The sequence below is a fragment of the Electrophorus electricus genome, chromosome 4 (genome assembly GCF_013358815.1).
Source record: "Electrophorus electricus isolate fEleEle1 chromosome 4, fEleEle1.pri, whole genome shotgun sequence".
NCBI lineage: Eukaryota > Metazoa > Chordata > Actinopteri > Gymnotiformes > Gymnotidae > Electrophorus > Electrophorus electricus.
In genome coordinates, this window is record NC_049538.1 from 19,578,924 (window position 1) to 19,605,524 (window position 26,601).

General features: G+C 44.4%; 1 protein-coding gene across 4 annotated transcripts; it reads right to left on the bottom strand.

Moving 5' to 3' along the window:
- Positions 1–6,484: 6,484 nt before the first annotated feature.
- Positions 6,485–18,540, bottom strand: capn12 (calpain 12). 4 transcript variants are annotated; one of them, XM_027012746.2, is made up of 22 exons: positions 18,458–18,540; positions 18,203–18,273; positions 17,626–17,695; positions 15,906–16,024; positions 13,966–14,099; positions 13,426–13,597; positions 12,501–12,584; positions 12,304–12,389; positions 11,899–11,976; positions 11,588–11,766; positions 11,122–11,369; positions 10,947–10,958; positions 10,639–10,847; positions 10,198–10,234; positions 10,038–10,112; positions 9,864–9,909; positions 9,327–9,388; positions 9,116–9,184; positions 8,664–8,742; positions 8,355–8,471; positions 7,825–7,877; positions 7,457–7,722 (listed from the first exon to the last, which is right to left on the bottom strand). In XM_027012746.2, the coding sequence occupies exons 2-22, from the start codon at positions 18,251–18,253 to the stop codon at positions 7,570–7,572; spliced, it is 2,133 nt and encodes a 710-aa protein (XP_026868547.1). In that variant the 5' UTR covers positions 18,254–18,273; positions 18,458–18,540; the 3' UTR covers positions 7,457–7,569. The 4 variants fall into 4 exon arrangements, with proteins under 4 accessions (XP_026868546.1, XP_026868547.1, XP_026868545.1 ...); XM_027012745.2 differs by lacking the exon at positions 7,457–7,722 and adding an exon at positions 6,485–7,430 and having other exon boundaries at positions 18,203–18,492; XM_027012744.2 differs by having other exon boundaries at positions 18,203–18,492.
- Positions 18,541–26,601: the final 8,061 nt, after the last annotated feature.

Sequence of the window (26,601 nt, forward strand, 5' to 3'; positions counted from 1 at the left end):
GAGGGCCATCAATTTTACACTGTAAAGGCTATCAAGTTCAATTTGGGCAACTTCTCATTAGATCTCAGGCGAGTATAAAATCTATGCTAATTTAGCATGGTGATTTTATACAGCTGAAGGAGAATTTACTTTTTGCTAAAAATGTTCATTATCTTAGAATAGCATCATCAATATAAGCAAAATGGAACCATTGTTCATCACTAATGTGTGTATATAAGATTACTCGTTCAACATTTTTGAGAAAAAGTACTTTATTTTGCATTGTTTGATTGCTTGCATCATTTGTTCATTCTAATCCTATTGCTTTTACAGCGAAGCTACAGTTGTTTGAAATGCAGGTTATGGTGAAGCACAAACAACCTCAGCTTTGTTTACTGCACTCTCTCGGTTTTCTTGCTTGCGGTCTCATTGAAAACTCAAGCCCCCTGCAGCAGTCCTGAGTGGCCCGTTTCCTGGGGAGGCGGGTCGTGTTTGCCCACTTCCCTGCCCAAAATATTTGTAACCAGGCAACAGTAAGGCCTGTCCCAGCACAGGTTCATGTTGTTAACGCCCATCTTGGCTGCTTTCACCCACAGTATTACATAACCCTTGTGCTAACGTCCCATCAACACAAATCAAAATGAATCTAGAACTTTCCACAATGCACCAGATCACTCTAAACGACAGAAAAATTAAGATAATCTGTGTTTCTGTCTGTTCTATCTGAACTACTCTGTCCTCTGCATCCCTTGCTGACTTGCACAGAGTTTTTGACTTTCAAGTGTGTGTTGGCAAAGGCTCAGGAGACTGCTGTGTTTGCATGAACACATGTTGTGAAGACTGCGTCTGTCCTGCTAGTGAGCTGAAACTGGCTGGCTGCAGTTTCACTTGTCTTTGCTTTATCAGCCCTGCAGTGCTATACTGACACAACCGTCAGGCTCTTGCATAAACAATGCTCAGGAATTAAGTAATAATCAAATATAATAAGCTTTTATATAAGTTTTTATTTTAATCAAAGGAAAATACTCGTATCCATGTTCTCAGAAACTGAGCCTCAATGTCCTTTCTCAACATAAAAGTGCTTTCAGCAATGTTATGTCCAATTTATCTTTTACAGTCAGCCACAGTTTATTGTTTAGAATAACCTAATAATATATATTTGTTTATTGATTGACACATTTGGCCAACAATCTTGGATCTCTGTTACAGCATAAGTTTGTTTCCTGGTATTGTTAAATAAGAAATAAGTCAGTGTGTCACAGCCTTTGCGTTCCCTCCCTCGTTGACCGTCTTGCTTCTCGAGTTGCTCGTAAGTGGGGAAACACTTGGTCGTGTCTGGAAACATGGCCAGCAGTATGAGGTCATTCCTTTGCTTCCCCTGCTCTCGTAGCGACTGGCCGGCCACATGTCTGTCTGTCTACAGCGGATGTGGATTGCACGAGAGGGGGCTTGTCTTTGTGTAAAGGAGGGTTCCATCGCAGACAGTGGTGGACCCCCCCTCTCTCTTTTGGATCATTTTGTTCAGACAGACAAAGCTTAAACTTGCATACTTGTAACTCCCACTGCGGCTGTGGTCAGAAGCCAACCCGTAATTGGGCTTTAAACTGAGAAATGAGAACTTATCATTTGGCTTTCCATGAAGTGAAGGTAAACAGGCTACCCAAGGCAGCTAAATGATCTGACAGTGTCCTAAATAACTAATCATTACTTAATAATTCACAATAGGGTTGAATAAGCTAATGGAGCTCTCCATTGAGCGCTTTCCTGTCAGGAACAAACAAAAATTTGCCCTGCGAATGAGGAAGTGGCAGAGGAACAGGAAACTGTGCAGCGCTTTGATATCAACCTGCATCATGGAGATATTTAACTCTAAAATTCAACATTCCAATAGCCACAGTCATTGCTCTGGAATGTTTTTAAGGAAATTGACTATTTAATGTCTGAACAATGAGCTTGGCAAAAAAGTGAAGCATTTGTAAAAGTCAAACATGCCCTGTGTGTCATTGGGTTGCGAGAGTCATGCTGTGATTCCAATTTGCAATCTCCTTCAATTGTCTTTGCCAAATCCTGCTACTGTCAGCAGCCTTGCGGGTGAAAAGGATCATGGGCAGATCTTGTATCATGCAAGACGCTGTGATGAAGCAGGCTAAATGTTAGCACAATGCAATCAGTGGGTTAGGTATTCAGTGGCATAATGTGACTCAGACAGCCTTACCCTCAAGCACATCAAGCATAGCCTACTTTCAGCAGGCCCCATGCCAGACAGGGAGGCTGGATTGGAATGAGAGGAAGCAAGAGGGAGACAGACAGAGAGAGTGAGATAAAGAGAGAGGGAATTCTTTCCTTTCCTCCTCTGCCTCTCCATCAATCTGCAGCACTCTATCTCAACCTCTACCTTCTCTCCAGTTCTCTTCTTGACTGTCTCCCTCATTCTTCCAGGGCTTATGCAATGCATGCCCTATTTTTATGGGGGAGGCTGTGAGGGGAAGTGAGAGAAAGATGGTGCGTGTGTGTGAGAGAGAGGGAGTGTGTGTGTGTGTGTGTGTGAGAGAGTGAGTGAGTGAGTGCAGGTGGGAGGGAAACAGAGGGGGGGGGGGTGCAGTCAGTGCATACCGCACACATCAGGTGGAAGACAAACTGTCCCGACCTGCCGCGCTCCCCTCTCCACCCCCCTGCTCAACACCACCTCTCTCCGTTTCTCTTCGTCATCGGTGCTCTGCGCGTGTCACCCACCTGCTCAGAAACCGGGAGCAGCCGAAGAGATGCCCTCTCCACTCCACGCATAGCAGCATCGTTTGTGTTGAATGAACCCTGACACTGTCAAAGCCAATGAAATTCGACTCCCTAGAAAGGCGTTAATAACGTAGGAGTTAATTTAACACTGTTGAGTTCACAGTGTGGCAGTCAATGGCAATGAGCTCAGTAAATGGCATCCTTAGTCAGAGGAGACTGACTAACAGCTTTTCTGTGTGATAGGCTTTTTAAAAACTCTGAAATAAAAATTACAGTCAGAACTCCATATAAGTTCCATAATGTAGAGATCTGACCTGATACAGAGAACATGCTTCAAAGGTTGACACTTGTTGAAAAATGCTCAGGCTTTTTTTTAGATTAAATGCCAATAGGGATTATTTTCAATAAGGAAAATGCAGAGAATGTGGGCGTGCTGCCATGAGCTACATTTTCAATGACTAGATTGGACCACCGACTGGAGTTGTCAAAAACCTGAACCCAAACCAATTAAATAATAATTATGCTTTACAGTATCATTTATTTTATTTTTTCCAGGAACTAGAAACCTATGCAATTGTGTAATGAGGAACAATTACACCACTCATGCAACATGTATTGCAGATTATGTTCCCCACGGCACAGGTATCGGGGTTTTCTTGTTCCCAGTTGTCATGGTTTATGTACTCCTCTGATATCATAATCATATCTGTGGTAACGACACCTTAGTCCTGGCATATGGTCCTCATGGCACACCCCCAGAAACCTGACTAGCTGTTTCAGGGAGGCTCATGGCCAACCTGTCTTTACACTCCACGAACGTCTACACACCTGTGCTGCCAGTCTGATTCATCATCTCATTACACTGCAGCAAATGATTCAGCTATACAGTAGCAGTATGCATATTTCCCCATTTAGCACACGCCATATGTAGTTTTGAAAGGTTATTACTAATTACGTATCTATATTTATAATTGTGATGTTTGTGGTTTTTTAAGAGAGGTAGTTTGGCAGGAATTGCTGATTCTGTTGGTAAGATTCACAAAGCAGCACTGTGTGCTGGGGCAGTTCTTTCTGTTGACTGGCAGATACAGGCTCAGAATGTGAGCTGATAACATCATAAGAACTGGAATGTTGTTTCAACAGTGCATTTCCATTTCTCAGCTTGAGCGTCTCCTCCTTTGACTTTCAAAAATAACAAAGAGCAAACGCATCCAACCCCATGATTATGGTGTATGTATGAGCGTACTAATAATGTTAGTACTAATAATGTAATAATGTTATTAATTTTTTTCAGTTGTTGGTCTTTTTACTGTTTTAAAAACACTGATCACAAGATTAATTAAGTAAATGACTAAAATGATTAAGCAAATAAAAAAGATCAGTTTCTCCTAGTCTTATGATAACATCTCAGAACATTAATAAGCACTTGTTTGGATTTTTCTTTGGACATCTTGTGCTCAATTACTGATCGATTTCGTTCCTGCTCAAATTTGTTTTAGCATTAACAGAGCACAGTACGGCTTATACTAATTCCACTGTAGATGTAGAATAGGATAAAAAAAATGTAATAAGCTGAGGTAAAGCAACCTCAAACCCAGCTAAACCTTCAGTGTGGGTGCCAATGCTTAAATCCAGTTGGAGTTGCCTGGCATTAGTCAGAATTCACACCCAAAAAGATGACATCCCCCCCCCCCCAACTGTTGCTGTTCGTAAGCAGTGACTCCTATACACCCTCTAGTGAACGAGGTCATTTATAGAAAACCGCCAAGGCTTTGACTGTACTGACGAGTAAATAGCTTTCAATGTGATGCAAGATAATTGAGCAGCGAGGCGTTGGGGTGCATCCAGCATTCTGTCTTCGAATATCACGCATTTCCCCTAAATACACTGAACACTTCATGCCAACACATCTTTAAATACACCCTGGTGACGACTTCACCAGCATTGTGTTCATCAACATCAACACGCCGGCCGGATCTGTATTTGCGTCTTGGCAGGCTCTTCATGTGAGCCCCCCCTCCCCCCTTCGGCTCCTGGTCCCGCTGGATGCCTGACTTCCACTGCTCCCCACCTCCTCGCCCACGTCGGCAGCCTGGCGAACACCCCCCCCACGCGCTGCACTACAAATCTGGCTCTATTCCTGTAGCCGCCCCCGGTGGTACCGCGCCAGCAATACTAGCGCTGGCAGGAACAGGCGCTGGGCTGTGTCACTGCAGCCTGGCAGCAGGATCAATGGGGGGAAGAAGGGAGTGGGCCGAGGGAAGAGAGAACACGATGGGGGCGAGAGGAGCACAGATGGAGAGAGGTGGACGAGCGGCTGGACCAATCTCTTCGCACCCCAGCCCCCTGCACCTCTGAATCAGCCGGCGACAGAGGCACACGTCCCTGTGAGCTGCAGCGCTGTCGTCCATGTGCTCGGGAGGAGGAGGAAGACTCGGTCAGTTTCGGCAAAGGGGGATGTTTTGCATGCCAGATTGCGTGCTTGGGTTTTTGCTGTGCTTTTAGTGAAAAAAGGTGACCGTCAAGACTTCACTCACGGCCAAGCTCTTTGGGACAGATTTGACTTATGATAGTCAATGTGCATATATTTCTGCAAAAAAGAAAGTTAATTGAAAAAAGATTAAATGAACACATAAGCACTACAGTAGTGACTAGGTCCTTCTTGGTATGAACAGGGCAATATTCAGAAAGCACAACTGAGAGGAAATGCTGTTGTTTCAGACCGATTCACTTTATCTGCAGAAAGCCATTGTTTTTTTTTTTTCCTTTATTGATTGCACTACATTGAACCAGTCTGAATTATAAGTTGTCTTACATATAGTAAAAGTATATCTAAAGGTTTGGCATAAATGTTTGGTATTTTCAGGAAACTCATATGCATCAAGGGCACTCAAGGATGAGTTACTGTTCTTGTGAGGCTGTTCCAATCTTGCACATTTTTTTTGCCCGAGTTGCTGTTGGTAAATGTGCCTCTAATAAGGGTTTATCATGGCCTGTGGTGCGTCTGCGTGCACCCATGCTTTTACCCGCCGCTGTAGCACACAGACACAGCACAGCCCCTGCTGTTGTGCAAGAAAGACAGAATGAAATTGGGTTAGAGAGATCTGATCACACTGTGTAGGTAGGGTGTGGGGGGGGTTTGTCCTGCAAGAGACAAGGAAACCCCCGGGGTGAGTGGCTAGACAGAACCCAGAGTTTAAATGACACCAGGGTTAGAGAGAGAGAGACACTAGTGCACAAAGACGGAGGCGAGCAGAGGAAAACGCGCAGAGAGGCACTCGGGAATAAAGGGGGAGAGGGAGAGGAAGAAAGAACAGGTGTTCCACTGCAGCGACAGGTGTTCCTTTCCAGAAGCGTGTGGACTGTTGCCGAGGGCAACCTCTGCTTGGTCTCCTATAAATACACATCTATAAATAGGAGCCGCAGAAAGGACGAGAGGGTATGAAAAGTGTGTTGAGGACGTGTACATGGAGAGTCAGTGTGTGCGTGCATGTGCGAGGGCGCGAGGGAGGAGCAGACGGAGACAGTTACTAGAGAGAGGGAGAGAACGTGGCGGAGGAGGGAGCGATGGCGTGATGACGCCGTACGTGGCGTCAGAGTGATAAGAATAGAGGCGATGCGTGCAGCGCTGCTGAGACATCGCTTTTAATACCCGCAGTCACTCTCGCTCGTGTGTGTGTGTGTGTGTGTGTGTGTGTGTGTGTGTGTGTGTGTGTGGAGGTGGAGATATATGCACACCATTTTTTAATGCAGAAAGGTCCCACTACAAAACTAATGATTTGCGTTTATATTTGGCTATTTGTTCAGAAATAGACACATGCACCTGAGAAGAGAAAGTAAAGGCCACACAATACAGCGTCTGCAGGGCATCTCATTCCAAACAGCTCTTATTTGGATTTTTTGTTATGGTTTCCAACTACATTCCATTTTTGGTTAGCTTTAGGCCTTAGAGTGATTGTCAACATTCCAGCACCAACACTCTCCCTAGCCTTAAGAGGAGCATATTCTTGAAATGACATAATACTGTTTGATAAAAAAAAACAAAAACAAAACCCAAATAAACAAACAAACAAAAAAAAGCAGCATCAAAAGGAATGCTTAAAACTCTAGCTAAAAATATGAAAAGATATAAACACAGACTTGTATGGATAAAAAGTACTGAACCACAAACTGAGCAGTTTTAAGAGTAGCATATTCCTGAAATGGCATAATACTGTTTGCTAAAAAAAAAAACCCAAAAAAACCAAAACCCACCATCACCAACAACAACAATATATGTTTAAAATAGATTATAAACCTATAGCTAAAAAATATGAAAAAATATGATGGCTTGTATGGATAAAAATGGATGTATCAAAAAACTTGTATGGATGTAAAAACCTGTATGGATACTGAATCACAATTATCTTGAGTAGGGATAAATGCCTCTCTACTTTGCTATTTTAAAAATACTGATGAGGAAAGTGACAGCATGTACATGGCATTTGTCTGGAGATGACCAGAAATGACCCATATTGCCAGTGTGGTGGAGGAAGGCGTGGGTGGAGGTGACTGGTACATGACATGGGTCCAGAGGAAGATGGCGTATGGAGAGAGAACGCGAGCACATTATACGCAAGCCCAGGTGGATGACGTTGGAGCAGTCCCGGCCAGGCAGGTCCGTCCTGCTGAGGTGTCGCATCCGAGCGCGCTCACACGGCCAGCAGCTTGAGCATCCACTGCAGAAAAGACCGTCGACGGCAGGCGTTAAACCCCGCCCACCAGCACGCAGGTGCCGCTATTAATAACCCCACTCTGCTCTTCAGCCCGACACAGTTCTGTGCCCTCATGCTCGAACACAGAGGGATCCGAGACAGCTCAGCTTGTGTCTTTGACGCTGGTAATTACATTAAAATCTGCACAATACCCCGAGGGCCGTGTCGTACCATGACTTAGAGCTCTAGGCTCAGTTCCTCGTGATAAACACAGAGCAGGGCACGGCTGGCATGCCAAGGTGTGGCCCGACCTGTTCTGGTGGTGAAGGGAATAGTGCAAACAGCTAGGAGAGGCACGGGAGGCGTTAGGCAATGGATAAAGAGGAAGGCGCAGAGGAGTGGCCCGAACGGAGCTTACCGCATTGATGCCTCTGGTCTTCACCTCCGAGCTGCTCTCTGACTCATACAGCGCTGGGGAGAAACACAGAGTGAAATTCCTGCAGTCCCTCCAATTAACATGTTTACACTCATGCTGCTGCGCCATGGTAATGACGTACGAGTGACGCAGTAACGCGCTGCAGATGCACGGTCATGCCGCGCGGAGTCAAAGATAACCTGACGGGGAACCCAACGGTTGCACGTGTGCCGTTGGATTCCGGAACTCGACGATAAAGCCACGTGGAAAGACATTCAGCATTTGAATATTTACTGCACTGTTTAGCACACAAACTGAAATGCTCAAAACAGTCAAAATGCTCAAAACTCCAAATGATCCCTCAAGTCAGACACACGCAATAACCGGAGTTGATGAGGGACAGCTGTTGATTGATCATTGCCCGCCCTGTTTGATAACTAACAGCAGAAGAGAGGTCCTAGGCAGAGCTGCATGTGTCGTGGTGGACTGCACGAGGCAGCTCAGGCTCTTTGAAGGAACAGAGAGAGGCTTACTGAAGAGCGAGCGCAGTCTTGTGACACATGCCACGAAGCTGTAGAAAGCCAGATGCTGCTCTCCAGAGCCAAACCTCTCCCACAGCACCTGCAGTATGCTATTATCGCACTCCACACCTGTGGGAAGGAACAGGGAGAGAGAAAAGGAGAAAGAGAAACATGAAAACGTGTGTGCGGGGGACAACCAGAGAGGAGCAGAGAAATAGGAATGGGGCTTGCGTGCGGTTTCTCTCTTACGTCATATACATGCGTTTGTGAGTGCGAATATGTGTGTGTAAAAATGTGTGAGTGAGGGTCTCGAGCCTGTACCTGCTGCCTTAAGAGCCTGACTGAGCTCAAATGGATTCATGGTCCCTGATGAATCCTCATCATACTCAAGAAAGATTGACTACAAGAAAATTTTTTTAAAAATTTAGAAAATGGTCTTTACATTACTTGTGTCCAGTTTCTATGGAGAATCAGGTAAACGGAGTGCAAGTAATTCCCTACACACATGCACGATCTTCAGTCTCTGCACAGACCAAGAGTTTGGCTCAACTCTGCATAATTTATTAGGCCCGAGTTGCAAAATTACTTGAGTTCAGGGAGAGGACATGGACACAAATCTTTCCCCAAATGAAGCTCAATCCATCTTCCTGCAACCCCACTCCAAAAAACAAACACCTTTAAAACTGGCTAAACCTTTCCATGTTTCCTTTGCCATTCAAATATTCACGCGGAGAAATCTGGACAGATTGTGGCCGTCGAGGAGGTGCAGGTACCTGCAGGGTGCGCAGAGAGGAGAGCAGCTTCTTTGCTTGATCCCGGCTAACTCTGCCTCGACCGCCAGTCTACACACACACACAAACTCAGGACATTAACCAGTGGAGGGAAAGGACAAGCGGAGCATACAAAAACAATGAAAGAAAGGAGAATGGAGGGAATAAATAGTAAGAAGAAGCAGGAAGATGGCACGTCCAGATGAAAGGATACATCTTCCCCAAAAATAAGTTGCCTGCAAGTTTCCAGAGGGAGATTATAGTCCTTTTCCAGCACTACAACACAAGGCAAAGACCATGAGACTCTACAGAAGAATTACATTGAGCATACAGAACATATGCTTCTAATAAAAGGTAACATGGGGTCCTTGGGTTCATGAACTTGCCCTGACATCAGTACAAGTCAACTCAATCCTGCAACCTTGTGGCCATTGTGAGTACTACAACAAACGTGAACACAAAATTGGATGATAAATGTAACGGTGGTACTCTGCACTTTGCTTTAGTCAAAACGAAAAGTATCATCCTATGCTGATAATCTACAAATTACAAAACTAAACATAATAACTGTTATTTTCATGTTATTATGTCATATTATAGATTAATTCTCTCTCTAAAAATATCCCAGACTTGGTCACCTTGGCCACTCTCCAACCATTTAAAATGTTTTGTTTTTTTAATTTAGTGATTTTGGTGTTGGTAAAAAAAAAGCCTTTGTCCATCTTGTGCCTAACAGGGGAATTCTCCAGACCTGTGTTTGCCAGCTTCATGAAGTCCACCGCATTCAGCCTGTCATCCTGAGGAGAGAACGCTTCGATCAGCAAGGATGTCCAATCACACATATATGCATGTCTTAATGAACTTAATTCATCCAGTGTAATGTGTGCTCGGGCCAGAGCGGGGAAGCTGTCTGCTGGAGGTATACCGGTCCTGCTCCCTCGTCAAAAAACTTCTGCACTCTGTCCTGATCCTCTGGCAGGGGAGGCTTGGACATTACGGTCTTTAGGACAAGCACACGGGTGTTAGCTCGTGACTGGACGAAGCCATCGTAACTGGAATTGAATTCTTATTAACAAAATACTCACCGTGGTGATGGCAGCGGGACAGCTGATCTCACGGACGCTGTAACAGGAGTCGTCACTGTTTAAGATGGAGGTCTTCGAGTTTTGCAGTTTTGCAGACTTGTAAATCACCCGTTTTTAATCTGGTAATTCTGGTTCCATTCTGGTAATTTTATTCTGGTACTTTTATTCTGGTAATTAAAGTTCTTGAGCCTTTAATACTAGCTCAGGTGTATTGACAGCTAGATTAGAGCACACATATGCACTCGTTTTAAATGATAAAATACATTTTATACTTGATATTGACCACAGTTTCCCCTTTAAAGCTTCATTAAATCTGTTTGGAACAGATGTCATTCTCTAAATAACAAGGACAGGTGTAAAACACTTGCTTAAGCTTGGTGTCATTAGTGAAAATCAGGCCCGCATGCTGCTGCGCCCCCTACAGGCCATGCTCCTGCATACCCAAGCGTGTGGCCTTCCTTGGCATAGACGCGGAGGAAGAACTCCCCCTGCTGGTTGGGCCTCTGCGTGGAAGACACGATGACGTAGTGGCCCGGGTCCAGGTGCACCTTCCGCCACACGGCCCGCACATTCCGGTACTGTCCGGAGCGGCTCACCAGCGTCTTAGTGGTGAAGAACTGCTGGTCAAAAGAACCTGTAAAGTCCTGAAGCTAGAGGGGGATTGTGGGGGCAGAGGAGGGCACATGTAAGTGAAATATTTATATGATATATATGATGTATATGTGTATGTACATGTGTGCATCACTCACCTTAGGAGGAACCTGAAAATACAAAGAGGAAATAAAGATATTTAGAGAGAAAGAAAAGTAGAGAAAAATAGAGAGAGAAAAAAGTCTTGAGTTTGTGAGTGCTACATGTTTCCATCATATTTCATCACAGCTTGTTCCACTATTCTGTGAGCGGCCGTCTGGCTTTGGCTCTCACTCTGTAGATGTGGAAGGCGATGTAGAGGAAGTTGATCTTGTCTCGCTGCCTTCGGTCTTTCTGCAGCAGCTCGATGAGCACCGTGCACTTCTTCATCTTCTCCTTCTGCTTCCCTGTGCTGCTTTTCGCAGGGACAGCATCGTCATCGTCGTCGTCGCCAACATCCACGTCATCCTCGTCGACCTCCACGTCCTCCACGTCCTGCTGGGACAGCACCAGGTGGAACTGCGGGTTCTTCCAGAATGTTCCTGTTGAAAGGGTAAATACAGTCAGGAGAGCTAAACCAGCAAGAGCAGACAGAGAAAGAGAGAAAGAAGGGTCAAAGGGGAGAGAAGAGAGGGGTATGGAGGAAGTGAAAGAAAATAAAATGGAGAAATGGGTTAATGATCTAATTTAGGCTCTCGAATTACTCATACAACCATGTACAGGGGCAGGTCGCTGCGTAAACGCACGCATACACACGCACGCTGGTACTTGCGGCTGCCCCCTGCAGAGCACATGGGAACCCAGGAGCCCTTGTGGGAGGTCAGGGCCCAGGAGGAGGTGGTGGTGACAGCATCGCTGTCCTCTGCATCATCAGAGTCAGGACTGACACTACACAACTCCACCGTATCAAACAGTCTGCAAAAGTCCTCCATCCCAATCCTACACACACATGGAAATACACATACAAGAAATACATATGCGCGCACCTGTAAGTTTCTGGCTAGTAATATTACATGATAAAAATGCATACCAATTGGTGACTGGTAAAAGCTACTGTTGTTGTTCACTGACCAAAATTCTCCATCCTCTTCAATGTTCAAGTGGATTCTGGTTTTCTCAGCACTGTCTATGCCATCCCAGTCTTTACACCTGTCCACCCACACCCACACCCACACCCACGTGCGTGCACACACACACACACACGCGCATGCACACACACACACGCGCACGCACGCATGCACACACACGCATGCATGCACACGCACACGCATGCGCACACGCATACACATGCACGCACGCACGCACGCACACACAGACGCACGCGCACACACACGCATGCACGCACACACAGACGCATGCACGCACACACAGACGCATGCACGCACACACAGACGCATGCACGCACACAGAGAGAGAGCTGAGCAGCAGTTGGGAGCAAGTCAGTAATTCTAAAATCAGAACTGAGGCATTTCTCACTTGTCGCTCCAGGGGCCACAGAACTCCACAAACCCCCAAGGGTTACGCAGTCTCACCAATAACACCTCCTCAGTTTTCCTGTGGACCTATACACACAAATCACACTATCTACTCAGGCCCAAACGAGGTGTCACCATGTCTATGACAAAAAAGCCACAACAAATAGCCCATCTACTGTACACAGCTGCACATCTCACCTTATCTGTAGCAGTGATAGCATAGGCGTGACCTTTGACTAGCCCCTCTGTTGTCACTGTGCCAATCTCTTTCACGGTTTTGGCCTGCAGAAACATACACAAGCTTAACTAATCCACCACCATTCCTCCAAAATTCTTCATTTCAAGTCTGTATTCATCCTCTACTAAATGGTAGGACATGCTACTGCTCACGGGTTTAGTCACTGTGGCACATGAGGGCATCAGTCAGAGGGATACATACAATGGAAGACTTTTACGATTAATTGACGAATTATTGAATTAATTTGGGCTTTTATTTATTTTCTAGCAGGCACGTCCAGTGGAACATTCTGATAATGCTTTGTTTATATTTCCACTGTCTGCCCAGTGAATGATATGGCTCCGCTTTAATTAATTGATAATAATAATAATAATAACAACAACAATAACAACAACAACAACTACTACTACTATTATTCAAATTGTGAAAGGATTTCCCATTTGTAGATTTCAAATTTAGACAGATAGTAAAGTCACTGGAACTTCATGCTGGAAGAAACATGCATAGAAAGGAACATTTGAAAATGGTTGTAAAAAGTAAAACAAGTAAAAAAAAAAAAAAAAAAAAAGTTTTTCATTTTTTCCTCAAACAAAACTAAATATGCATTTAAAGCAAAATAGTGTACTGAAGTTGAGGGAGTTTATATATGTGACAAATGCATATTTCTACTTGTAAAATGTAGTGTGTGGGTTTATGCATCTGTATGCGCATATATTAAGCTCTTTGTGGAAACCAAATGATGACAGACAAACATGACATTCAAAAGTCAAGGTTAGTTAGGTTAATGGGCAGGCATAGCATTACTTGGCTATAGCAGTAATCCAATCAATGGGAATACCCTGTAAGGATGATATGGATATGTGGTGTGTGTGTGTGTGTGCGCACCTGTATAAAGCAGCTCAGCAAGCTACCTCTGGACAAGGCTGCAGTGAGTGTTCTCCACAGCACGGGTGGTGTGCGGGAGGAGACAGGACGGGTGTAGGCGATGCCCCCTGTGAAGTCCTCCATGCCTTCAGAAATGTTACCCCCCTTCAAACTGCCATAGGAGCCAATCAACCTGGAAACGCGTGCACACACACACACACACATACACACACACACACATACACACACACACACACACACACACTATTCCTTACAAATTGTGCAGTGACTACAGCCTACACTTTCTGGAAATATCCACTCTAGTGATTGTAAAACATCTGAAACATTTCTGCAGGTAGAAGGTGTACAGGGACACACGTCCACCAACCCATGGACCTCTGGATTTTACTCAAGTCTAGAAATCAAGTAGTATATTAATAGAAATTTGTTTACATGCAAATAAACTGCAAAAGCATGCTGAGAGAGGCATGAATGTGGGCCACTGTTGGCACCTATCCCACATGCTCCCACACACTCTTGCACACATATGGCAGGACTGACTTGGCGTAAGCCTTCTCCACCAGGGCGCTCCAGAACTCGTTGTTGGTGCGGGAGTAGCTGAAGAGCAGACGGCCCCCTCGCACGGGTAGCCTGTCATCGACCACCACCTCCACCCACTCCCCATACTGCCAGAACTGACGGAGGGGGTGGGGGGATAAGAGGCAGACTGTCAGAGACTGGGGAGGTTGTGCATAACTGCTTTACCTGTGGCTTTTTTTAGTGTTTGAAAAGAGCACTACAAGTTTTGTGAGTGCTATATCCACTGCCTTCTGAGCAGGCCATAGGGCGTCAATTAAACTCACTTAAACAGTAAAAAAACTTCAACGGTAATACTGGGCTTGTGCTGGCTTGTTGTTAGCAACATACGAATTTGGCTGGGTAGGTATAGGTGTGTGTGTGTGCGCGCATGTGTGTTCATAGCCTCAGGCAGTGGCTGCGTGTCAGAACACTTCAAACGTCATCCGCTAAATAACAGACTGACACTTCTTTTCTCCATCCATCACCTCCACCTCTCCTTCTCTTTCAGGCTCTCTCTCTCTCTCTCCTCAGAAAAAAACCCCACTCTGCTAACAAAAGAGATCCACAGCTCGACATAACGCACTGTGACTACAACTTTTCACTATACAGTTGGGAACATAATAGCATGCAACTATCTCAACTATCATCTTAGATGGCTCGCCACAGTTTACACAGGACTACCAGTAAAACTCACTGAGGATTGGTAATAACTCTCATTCCTAATACGTTAACACCACTTCATTAAATTGGTATGCTCTCAGCAGATAAGGGTTTCTTTATTGATGTGGACAGATAATCCACAATTCCAATATACTAATATAATCTAATCTCATCTCAAGTGCACAATGCTTGCCGTCAGTAATTCACTTATCTTTCATTCATTCGTTCCAGCAGGTTTGCTGTGCCTGTTGCGTTGTGCTCGAGCCTGTTCTCTCCTTAGGAAGCCTGGTCGTGTGGAGCTGATCAGGGGACAGCAGACACAGTTCTGGGGGTTCTATTACGGACCCGGAGGGGCCAGGGCCTTAGCTCTGCCTCTACTCACTCCTGGAGGTCTTAAGTGAGGACACATGTAGAACGGAATGTACTACCGCACTGCACATGCAAGTCCGGGGACGAATAAAGCGCTTACGCAACGGAGCCACGCTGGAGAGCGTTCGGACAACAGAAAGCAGAACGAAGGGATTAATCATAGCGTGTAAGAGAACAGGCTGTCGGCAGTGGGGCAGGGAGATGTGTACGTGTCACTTTAACATCAGGGGGGTAAGGCTGGGGGCAATATGGAATGATCCACAAATAGCACCCATGAGGGGGGAGGGCTCATGCAAATTACCAACCCTGACAAAAGTCTCAAAACACACACACACACACACACACACACACACACACACAATGAAAAATTAAGCGCCCTCATCCTCACTTCACCTCACAAATGAGTTCCTTTATGTAAAATTTATGTCCTTTGTGAAATTGGAGCCCTGACTAATATGAAATTGGATAAACGTACATCATCTTTTACATTTGTGTTGTGTGTGGAGATTTGTGCTGCAGAAATTATAGCCTGTGCTGGTTTGTTTTTTGAGATATTAGTGTTATATTTCAGTACAAGTCTGACGTGCATTAAACCCATTATTCAACAAAAATCTAAAATTAGTGACTTGTTACATGAAAATATCACAAATAAAACCCAAATAGCACAACCAGTATTTTCTCAGACACAATTCAGCACAAAACATTTTGATTTGGTTTCATTTTAGAAGGGGATCCACATTTATAGTGTATGCCCCTCTTTCTTTTCTCCATCATTCTTTAAAAAGGTAAAGAACAGTGCTTTCTGAGTTGAGAAGTAAAATGTGCTTTCCAGGTGTACTATTTAAATTCCTGTCTGTGATTTTCCTACATTAACTGCCATTAATCCACTTTACCCTGAAGCGGAAGATGCCCACGTAAGAGACGTCCAGGGTCTGTCCCGCTGGGACCACCTTCTCAAACAGGGTCGGGTGCATGGTGAGACAAGACAGGGCAGCGAGTAGCCAGCAATTCCCTACAGACAACAGAGCAGGGAAAGTCATTAGTGTCTCCCGTCATGTGAAAGTGAAAGCACAGAGTCATACAAAAATGAACCAAAAAAAGCAGTGAACAAGCTGTGTCCGATGGAGGAACAGCTGCCTGTTCATGCACATGCGCGCGCGCACGCACACACACACACACACACACACACACACACACACACACACACACACACACACACACACACACACACACACACACACACACACACACACACAGCATTCCACAGTAACAGTAAACAGCTGGTCATCTCCTGTGTAGGGATGTGTTAAGAGGTTTTGGGGTTTTCATCTACAACTCAATCTCAATGCAACATAAGCAAAACCACATGCTTTACATGAAATTTAATCTTTCACACTTCATAACTGCAATTTTCTTTGCACTTAAATGTAATTCTCAGGTAAGAGGTGTTACTATAGTAAAAACTCTGTATAAAAGGCTGACAATCTGAATAATGATCGCTATGCATACTCAATATTCACACACAGAATATACTGCAGAATGTACTATAGGTACAAAAATAAGATTCCATATTCCTCAGCATGTAAAACTGCTAAAATACTGTTAAGTAATTGTATTAGCTGTGTTTCTGTAGTGCTGTATTAACTACAAAGAAACATGCAGTCTTTGTACTGTGTAAAACAATGTTTTGACACGCTAGGTGCTGACTTCCCTTAGGATAGTTTGACAAGCATAGAAGCCACCTCCGAGAGGCTTCCCTTGAGATCATCTGTCCGGCTCAGAAGCCACCACTGAAGACCACCACTGTATACCTCTTTGACCGCATAGCAACCACCTCTGGCCATTGCTTAACTTTGAGCAGGAGTGTTGTTTTGAAACTGCCCTTTCCGGTCAGAATCTGCGGGAGACTTTCAGAGACATTAAAACCTTGGCTGCAGCCTGTGCTTTTAACACTAATCCAAACCAGTGCAAGAGGAAGAAAAAGTGGGTGAGGTCAGAGGGGGAATAACCCAAAACCTGCTGTGCAAAATAATTGTTATTGTCGAGGTGGGAGGAGGGAAGTGGGTGCATGCAGATGATGCCACCATCCCCTCCCCGGACCCCCACCCGTCGCCTTTGCAGTTTTGAAGTTGGGGCCCTCAGGCAGCTCTGCTTTTATGGCTCTCGGCAGGGAGTCCAGATCAGGGATCTACACACAGCCTCCCAGCTAGGGGGGAGGAACAGGGATATTAAACATTATAACGTGGATAATGAGGATGAGGCAATGAAGAGGAGATAAAGAAATGAGAAGGGGTGAGGGAGAGCAGGAGTGAGAGAGTGGAAAAAAGGGGGAGAGAGAGAGAGAGAGAGAGAGAGAGAGAGAGAGAGAGAGAGAGAGAGAGAGAGAGAGAGGGAATCTGCATGATAAGGAGGAGAGGGGAGGCAGGAGTCTCGCCAAAACAGATGTCTCTCCGAGTACGCTCATGCCCAGATGCCCAGAGGCCATCCTTTGGTGATTAGGTTTTTTTTTTTTTTTTTTTTATGTTGTTGTTGTTTTTGCTTTTTTACTGGAGATACAGTAAGGCTTTATCCATTAGACTAGCTCAAAATCTCAGTAAGGGGGCACTGACTCACCCAGCTGACCCTGGCAGATATCAGTGGTGCCCGTGGTACCCTCCACAAAGACAGCATTCTTGCTGATTTCCTGAAGACAACAAGAAAGAAACAGTGAGTGTCAAACAGAAACAGGCTGAATGTAGAAAATCTGCATATAATAAGATAGCACTGTATAAAATATTAATGCACATCACTGTAAAGTGAACTAAAAAGTCACTGGAGCAAATCTATATTTTATTAGTATAGTTTAACCTGTACACTTATGTCTTTTAAAATCTTAAAGCCTGTTTCCAGTGTGCTTGTTGATTTATTAGTACTATCCAAATGTCGTGGCCTGCATCTCAAACTCAGGGGACTTCCTAAGGTCTATAGACTAGCTCCTTTTATAGGTCAAAAAACAAGACGGGGTGGTCTGCATGATGCAGACCCAGGTAGTGCACAAAGCCTCTATAAGTGGTTGCCATTAAGTCTGTATAAGATCAGAATACCAGTCTGCAGCTGATGCTCTTCCACTGAATAAAAACTCTGAAATTCATAGGACGCATTTGAAACGTCATTGACATGGGAAAATGTCAGCATTTGTCCATTTAGTTACCTTTGGTCGCAACCACTTGATTGCCATTTTTGGATCAGGATCTGCTGGCATGCGGATGGAAGTTTGATCAGCTGCAAAAGTCGGGTCCAAGAAAAGGCAGCGGGACTTGAGACACTCGTCCAGCAACGACGCATAGTCTTGATTTTTAAATTTGACCGGGTTTGCAATTGAACCCGGATCGGAGGAGCTGTCAGACATTTTTAAAGTTTCTGCACGAGCTCAGCGACGTGAACGCGGAGAATTGAGCCAACGTACCTGGTCTAAGTTTGAGTTTAGACAAGTTTTCAGAAACTGGTGTTTAAGTAGTCCACCTCTCCGCCCACTGGTGTCACGCCTCCGCGGTCGCTGCTGTCCGCACGCTTCTTCTTTTCTTTCTTTTTTTTTTCTTTTTTTTTTTTTTGAACGCGGTGGGTCCTGCAAAGTCTTGCAGTGAGCCACGCGAATTTATATTGATTCATAAGGGCTAACAGCGCTTATGTTAGGTCATCTAAAATACATCATTTAACGAAAACGATGTACGTCCAAAGAAACTGCCATATCAACCCAGAGCGGACTCCGTTCACCTTCGAAAATGTAAAAACGAAAACGGTGAATAATAATGTAAAGTAATGTAATGTAAAGAAGCACTTTACTGCTGTTTTCTTACAAACCCAATTACAAAACTAAAATATTTCCAACCGTAATAGTAAATGTCATGTAGCAATAACTGGAACGCCAAAACAGACTCATTTACCGTGTTTTGACTGAACATACACCAAACTAGTCACTAGATGGCAGTACCCTCCATTCAGTAGACGACATCCTCTCTAGTACCTGCACCAGTTTGGTAACGACGTTTAAATTTGCTTGCGTAACGTGGCGTTTGTTATGCTCGTCGGATAGACACTAAAGCCCAGCAATAGCGCTGTTAATAAAAACTAAATCCCGACACTGTTACTGGGTCATTTGGACCGGCCAGAAACATGTAAAAGAACGAGAGTCGTATTCAAAAATTGTACTACTGTTCGAATTAATCCTTAAAAAAAAAGACTATATATACATACGTGTGATAGGCGAAATGATGAAGTTTGATCATTTACATTCTATTAACTGGATTCTTCGTCAAGAGTTACTTTAACAGCCTGCGTCTTCAAAACGCGAGACAAACTATGACAAGGACAAACGTAATTGGGAACGTAATTAGGAGCCGGCTCTAAATAATTGTTCCAATTTAAGCCTATATTATAGTGCTATCCCTATTATCTCCGTATGGTCTTTGAGTTAAAGGATTATGTACGGAATTGTGAGGCGCGACGACAAAGGTCGCTGACCCGCCCCGTGCATAGTGACACTGCTTCAGTGCCCACGACCTCACTGATCCCACGACCTTTAGGCTACGCAAAGCCTCTGTGGTCGACGCACCAGCCGCAATTAGCGGCAGCAGGTTCCCAGGCCAAATCTCCAGAGTAGAATGGAAAAAAAGGTCACACGGGTAAACGGAGGCATGCTGGTTGAGAATGTTCATCCATCTGTTTGATTGTCGTATGTCAGAAGATGATCAGCTCATTTCTAACAGCTCCGTGTTCTATGTTTTGTGCCCCCTGTAAACCCTGTGTCTTCTTCTCCCCCTTTCCACTTCTGTTTTGGAGAGCGTTATGGTTCACTCCAGAAATTCAAGCCTTATTCTTGCCGATCGAGCAGAACTGCTCAGTTCAGTTTCTACCTGCGCTAACTTAATTGACTCACTAGTGAATCCTCGAGCCCCATCAGATGAACGGGGACTGGAGGAACACCAAACCCTGCAGTGTCACTTCACCATCTCCCTGTGGGTGAAGGGTGGTGCTGTTGAGAGACACCGATGGCTGTTCCACGGTGCCATTTAAGACAGTAAAAATTCTGCATGCCAGGGTTAACCAGCTCTAAAACCTCCAACCACCACCACCACCACCACAGTGAGGCACAGAGCTGCCATGTGCAGACAGAACACTGCAGTAAAACACACAAGTGCTAAACAGTGTTGTAGGCCATGCCTACCTGAGGTCACCCTGTACTGTGATGTGTCCAGTTCTACCAGTCCATCCAGCACAAGAGTGTGTGTGTGTGTGTGTGTATGTATGTTTGTATGTAATACTAAACATGGAGGTCACCAGATGGGGTTCAGTCACACAGGTTATCAGTTTGCATGAAGGCGTTGGTGCTGGCTTGAGTTGTTTTGGCCCGATTTATCTTTCTGACACCCTTAAGAGAGGTGTGAAGGCTTGATCTCATGCTTTCAAAGTAAGATCTGTAGTTGTAAATAGCTGGTTCAAGATTGTATTTGGTGTGAAAACAACTCTGTGTCAGTAAGGAAGCAGACATCAGGGCATTTTGTACACTCACATCTTAGAGGGGCACACACGACCATACATCATTGTCACAAATATACAAACACATAGTAGCATAAAAACACGCAAGACCATGCAAACACATAATAGCGGCACATTACCGCACACTGTAATGATTAATCGCAAAATCTCATCCACTGTTTTTTTTTGTGGCATCTCATAATGAGTCAATGCCCTCATTTTGAGTGGTGACTCCAATTCTATGAGGAGACCTTTTTTTTTTTAAAACGAAAGCAGCAAAGTGTTTGACCACATCATCGGTGGCCCCCTAGGAATGTGAGGATCCCAGTGTACAAGCCGCAGCAAGCTCTCCCTCATCCCCCCCTCACCTGTGGGAAGAGCTTGTCATTATATAAGCCCATATCTGCGCCTGTCATCTCCATACACTCTGTGTCATGGTTACCTGTATGTCATGGCAGGGCATTGTTAGGCAGCTGGACTGTTCTGTCCCTCTCCCAAGTGTGTGTGTGTGTGTTGGGGTGGTGGGGGGGGGGGGGGTAATTTTAGGCTTCAGGTTTCTCTCTGTGGTCTGTGTGGAAGACTGGGGCGGGACTTTCGGGCAAAAGGATAAAAAAGCATTAGCGAGTGTTGCTGTGGTTTAGCCCTTTAACACGTCCTTCCCTCTCTCTTCCCTCCCGTCCACCAGTATAGCTGCTACAGGAGCGGAGATGACCAAACTGGTGGCGGTCAGCCATGCTTCTCCGAGAAACGTAATTAAGAACACTTACTTGCCTTTTAAAGAGCGAGAGAGAGAGAGGGAGAGAGAGAGAGAGAGAGAGAGAGAGAGAGAGAGAGAGTATGTGGGCATATGTGTGATATTTTTCCATGCCGCAAACATGACAAATATCAGGTCTAAACTTGCACTCATTTGTTTAGCCTGAATGATTGCTATGTGTGCAGGCCTAACCACAGGTCTGCTGTGATATTTCAATATATTTTATATTACAATTGGGCACAAATTCTGATTTAATTGAACCCCCAGTCACTGTTCTCATTAATCGACACAGAAATGGGTCAAGTGAGTTGAGCAGCAGTGGGTCAGATGTTTAACAATAGACAGAAATAGTTTGAGAAAGCCATTAGCTTGCCTGGGTGAACGCAGAGCGAGTGCGATAAAACACCAAGGCAGTACAGAAGGGCATGCAGTATGTGTCCTTGACTGAAAGGATTCAAAAGTCTTCTCGACAGATTAAACCTGGTATTACACTCAATTGCATTTTTCTTCTACGACTAGATTAACTTGTGTTTAGGCAACCAGCCTAAAGGGCATGAAGCTCTTTAGGAAGAGGTGCCTTCTAGACCTCAGACGCTCCCTGGATGTTTCCAGACAGCTGCCGCGTGTGAGCGTGACCTGTACACCTCCTAAGGCCTCACCCGCAGGATCAAACAAAAGGTGTGTGGACCGTGTAGACTTTGTTGCTCAAAGTCCACTGTCTCACACACACACACACACACACACACACACACACACACACACACACCTGCAAGTTTTGGGCAGTCAGCTGCAGGAAGCTCGGGGCGAGAGGTGCTGCCCTCTGATTGGCTGTCGGGGATGTGCACTGGCCAGTCGCGGCCCTGCTCGGCTCTGTGCCCATGCGAAGGCGTGGAGACGTGGTGCTACTGAGACAAAGGGCACCTGGGAAGGTTTTCCACCCGCCAGGGGCGATCTCCACTCTCACAGGCTCACATTACATTATGTAATTACGTCCATGCGGTCACCAAATGGTGTTGTATGACCTGCGTGGTTTCCAGCAAGGTGCATGCAGGAGATGGTGTGTGTGTGTGTGTGTGTGTGTGTGGTCAGAGGGTTGTTAAGGTGTTGATGGGGGAGTAGGAGTGGTGCAGGTCCCCAGGCACTCACCTGTAATTCACCATCCCCTGAAGAGAGCCAGTGAAAGGAATTTGGCTAAACTGGAGCAGTATAAATGACACGCTTTGGTCCTCGCCCATGGCGCCCCTCCCTCACCCCCTCCCTATCACCATCGTTCTCTGATGCAGTGATAATTGGGCATCGGGGTGAGCGCTACATATGGTCCCTGCGACTCAGCCTCACTCAGTCTGGCTTGAAAGCTCATTAAAAAGGCTGGTTGTTAATGAGCTATAGGGATCATGGAGCAGCTCAGTCATTAGATGAATTTGGTGGGGGTTTGAAGATGCAGCTATCGTAGTTGTGTCCTGTTACAAAAGAGACAGGCATTATTATAACTCTCACCAGCACTCTCTCAAGACCTCCTTTTGCCCAGTTTGGGTATTCTGGTTTAGTCCGGTCACAGCAGCTCCCACCCCAGTCTAAAAAGTTATAACCCATTCACACCATTCAAAAAAACAAACCTAATATTCCTGCCAGTCTTAGCTTCCCACACATAAAAGCTCTCTTTTTTTTCTCTCACACACACAGATGGATTACATAGATAGATAGATAGATAGATAGATAGATAGATAGATAGATAGATAGATAGATAGATAGATAGATAGATAGAGTTAGACAATCTAGACCATCTGTTGCCATTTGCCATTGTTGCAATAGCCATCCCACTCTTAAACAATGGCCAGTTTCTGAACATAGGAGCACTGTTGGCTGGCTTTGACATTGTCTTGTTGAAAAACTCCAGCAACTCTTCTGTGCCTGATAAATGCATGTGAGGGCAATACCCACTGCTGTGTCAGGGTAACTGCTGTGTCTAGAAAGCTCTGCCGCCCCGATAATACCTAACCAACCGTGGTCCTTTGGTCAGAGACTGACCAGTGATAATTGGGGTGGAGTGTGGCTGATAGACTGTGGATGGCAGACAAAAGGGATGCAGTCTATAATCATACACCTATAAAGTAGACCTATAAGATAACTGTGTGAGCACAGGGTAGGTGTTCATAATAAAGAGAGTGGTGAGTGTATACTATGCCTTGTGAAAGTGTTCAACTCTACATTTGTTTTGTCTGGATCACAAATGGGATATTTTCTATTCGTATTTTATTTTAAAAATACTGAGCCTCCACATTAATTAATTTGGAGTGATTTTGATGTTATGTAAACACGTTCTGTGACACAAATGACTAAGTGAATAATCATGTTTGCATATTCACCCCTGTGCTGTGGAAGCTCGAAGATTCCATAGATGAAAGATGTTGCCCTAATGAGGACACAGATGGCTTACAATTGGCCTCTACCTGTGAATCATTCCAAATGTTCCCTCTTTTCTGGATAAAAGATCCTCTTATTTCAAGTACAGTTGGTTAAAATGTATCTAAAGCTGTGAAAATGAATATGGCAGAGAATTCTAAAGAAATTAGAGTTTAAGTCATAGACATGTTAAAGTTAGGAAACGACTGCAAAATAATTTCAAACTGATTGGATAGCCAAGTGATCATTGTTGAATCAGTTGTGATGAAGCTGCCTAGATAAGGCTGTCTTTCAAAACTCAAGTGCAAGTGTCAGAGCAAGATGAGAATGCATATGGGAAACCACAGCGAGGCCAACACTTGCTTTGAAGGAGCTACAGAGCTCAATGGCTGAGACTGGACCAAAGGTTCACTCATCTATGATATCAAGCGCTCTGAATACAATTGCTTTATATGGGAGGGTGGCTAGAAAAAAGCATTTACTGAGGAAAAACCACAAACCAAAACACATCTGATTTTTGGCGAAAACATTTAGGTTTTTGACCAAAATTCAAAAAGCTATGTGGGGAGCATACGAAACATGGGTAATTCCTCAGCAAACAGCAGACCAACAGAATGGGGGTGGCACCATCATGTTGGGACAATATCTTTCAGTGAGAGTTATTAGGTTTTAGTTGGTGCAAAATACAGAGTAATATTTCCAAGACATCCTGCTTCAGTCTGCTAAAAAAAATTTGAGAGAAGCTTCACCTTTCAACAGAACAATGATCCAAAGCATAAGGTAAAAGCAACGCAGGGGTCGTTGAACAACGAAAAGGATGATCTACAGTGGTCACGTGAATGTTCTACAATGTGAATGATCTAGCTCGCAATCTAAATCTGTAGCACTGTTTAAAATTGCAGCTCAAAGCAACGTTTGACCAACCTGAACAACCTGGAGCAAAACTGTCAAGATGAATGGGTCTCAAAGAGTTTGCAAAGCTGGTAGAAACTTAACCCAGCCCATTTAAAGCTGTTATTGCAGCAGAAGGTGGTTCTACTAATTCCTAATCTGAAGGGTTTGAATTTTTAGTTGTTTTAAATTGTACCTTTTTAAAAGATCTGCTGACACCTTGATTTCTGATATTTTTTCTTTATTAGCATTAGAAATTCTTGCTGAAGCAGCCTGTGTGTCATTTGTAATCCAACAAATAGGATCACTTTTAGGGGGCCGAATACTTTTGCATGGCACTGTGTATATATGGACCCACAATGGTGTCCCTGCTGCGGCAAGAGTGGGATACCACCCAAACATATCCAACCAGCAGAACTGGGGATAGCTAACACAAACTGCACAAAAAACAGGCAGGATATCACCTCTAATTGTTAAGTGTAATAAATACAGTTGTTATAAAGTGTCTGGTAAGTGTATATTAATAAAACTGTAGGCTATCTGTGATCTGTTGCCATGCCCAATTTATGTTAGCCATCCTCTAGCCTTAAATCAGTGGTTAGTTCCTGACCGCAAGACCCCTGTTGGTGGAATATTATTGGCGGGCAGCCCTCAACCCATCAGTGACACTGACTTGTGGAAAAACTCCAGTAACACTGCAGTGCCTGACACAGTCATACCAGTGCACCTCCCACTACCCCTCCACACCACCATGTAAGTGTCACTGCTGCTTGGAATGCTCCTCCGCCCATAAATATTTGTTCAGTAGTGGTCTTATAGTCCGTTGGGCATATGCTGACCAATGAGGAACAGGGCAGATTATGGTTGATAAATCGTCCACAGCAAGTAACCTTCTCTTACTGTCAGTCTTCTTTCCCCAGTCTTGTTTTATTTTTTGAACACATTTATGCCTCAGTCAGGTTGCTTTTAAGGTTTACTTTCATGTAAAGCGGTACGTCAGCTAGACTCCATTTGACTTGACGGTTTTCTTTTCTAAACTACTGTTAAAACATTGAAAATGTTGAGCACCATTGAGGAATGCTTGGGAAATCAGACAGTTTGGATGAATTAGTGGTGTGCAGCTGTTAGGCAGCCTATATGTTAAACTACTGTTGCTCATATAGTTTTTGATTGTTATTTAGTCACTGTAACAAACACTGATGGAGTAGTGTTTACCCCTAAATAAACCTCGTTAGTCTCCAATATAGGGTGGACATTTTAATATCCCCTAAAAGGACATCACAAGGACATATAGGGTACAAGGACATGACACGACACACAAAACTAAATCCATAACCTACCTAGCTAGTTAACAGTTGACCATTGGATCTAGAAACGTGAAATGTAAATGAATGTTTTACTCACCACACTTACTACCTACTTGTAGCATTTATGTCCAATGTAGTGTACTGAAGGCATGAAATTCATCTTTCTTTCTCTTTGAAAGGAAAGGATGTGCTGACCAGTGAGAACTGAAGTCAATTTTTCATACTGGTATTTTCATACTGCTGCCAACAACCTAACCGACTAGCGCTTAGAGCAGTGGCTTTTTGCAGGTAGCCGGTAGGTGAAGTACAAGGTGATCTGTTAAGCCGGTGAAATACAAGGTATTTGCTTTGACATGTGTGTGACCCAGTCGCACCCTAAAATAATATTGATAAATGTAAAGCAATTACCAGTTCACTCCAGAAGGATGACAAATGGGTGTCTGTCCAGGCGTACTGCCGGCCGCAGGACAGGGAGCTGACGAACCGGACTGTCTAGCCTAAAGCCAGGCGTCTGGCCACCTTACTTTAATGTTATTGTAAAGCTAACAAAGAAAACGCGCTTGTTTATTCACAAAACATTTTGAAAAGGCTGGTGTCCTCAAGTCTGCCTATCTATACACAAAAAAATTCAAAATCATTATATGTATAGATGTTTATATGTATGCGCGCGCACACACAAACTCATGTCTAAAAATGTGTTACTTTCACTAGCAATTCACC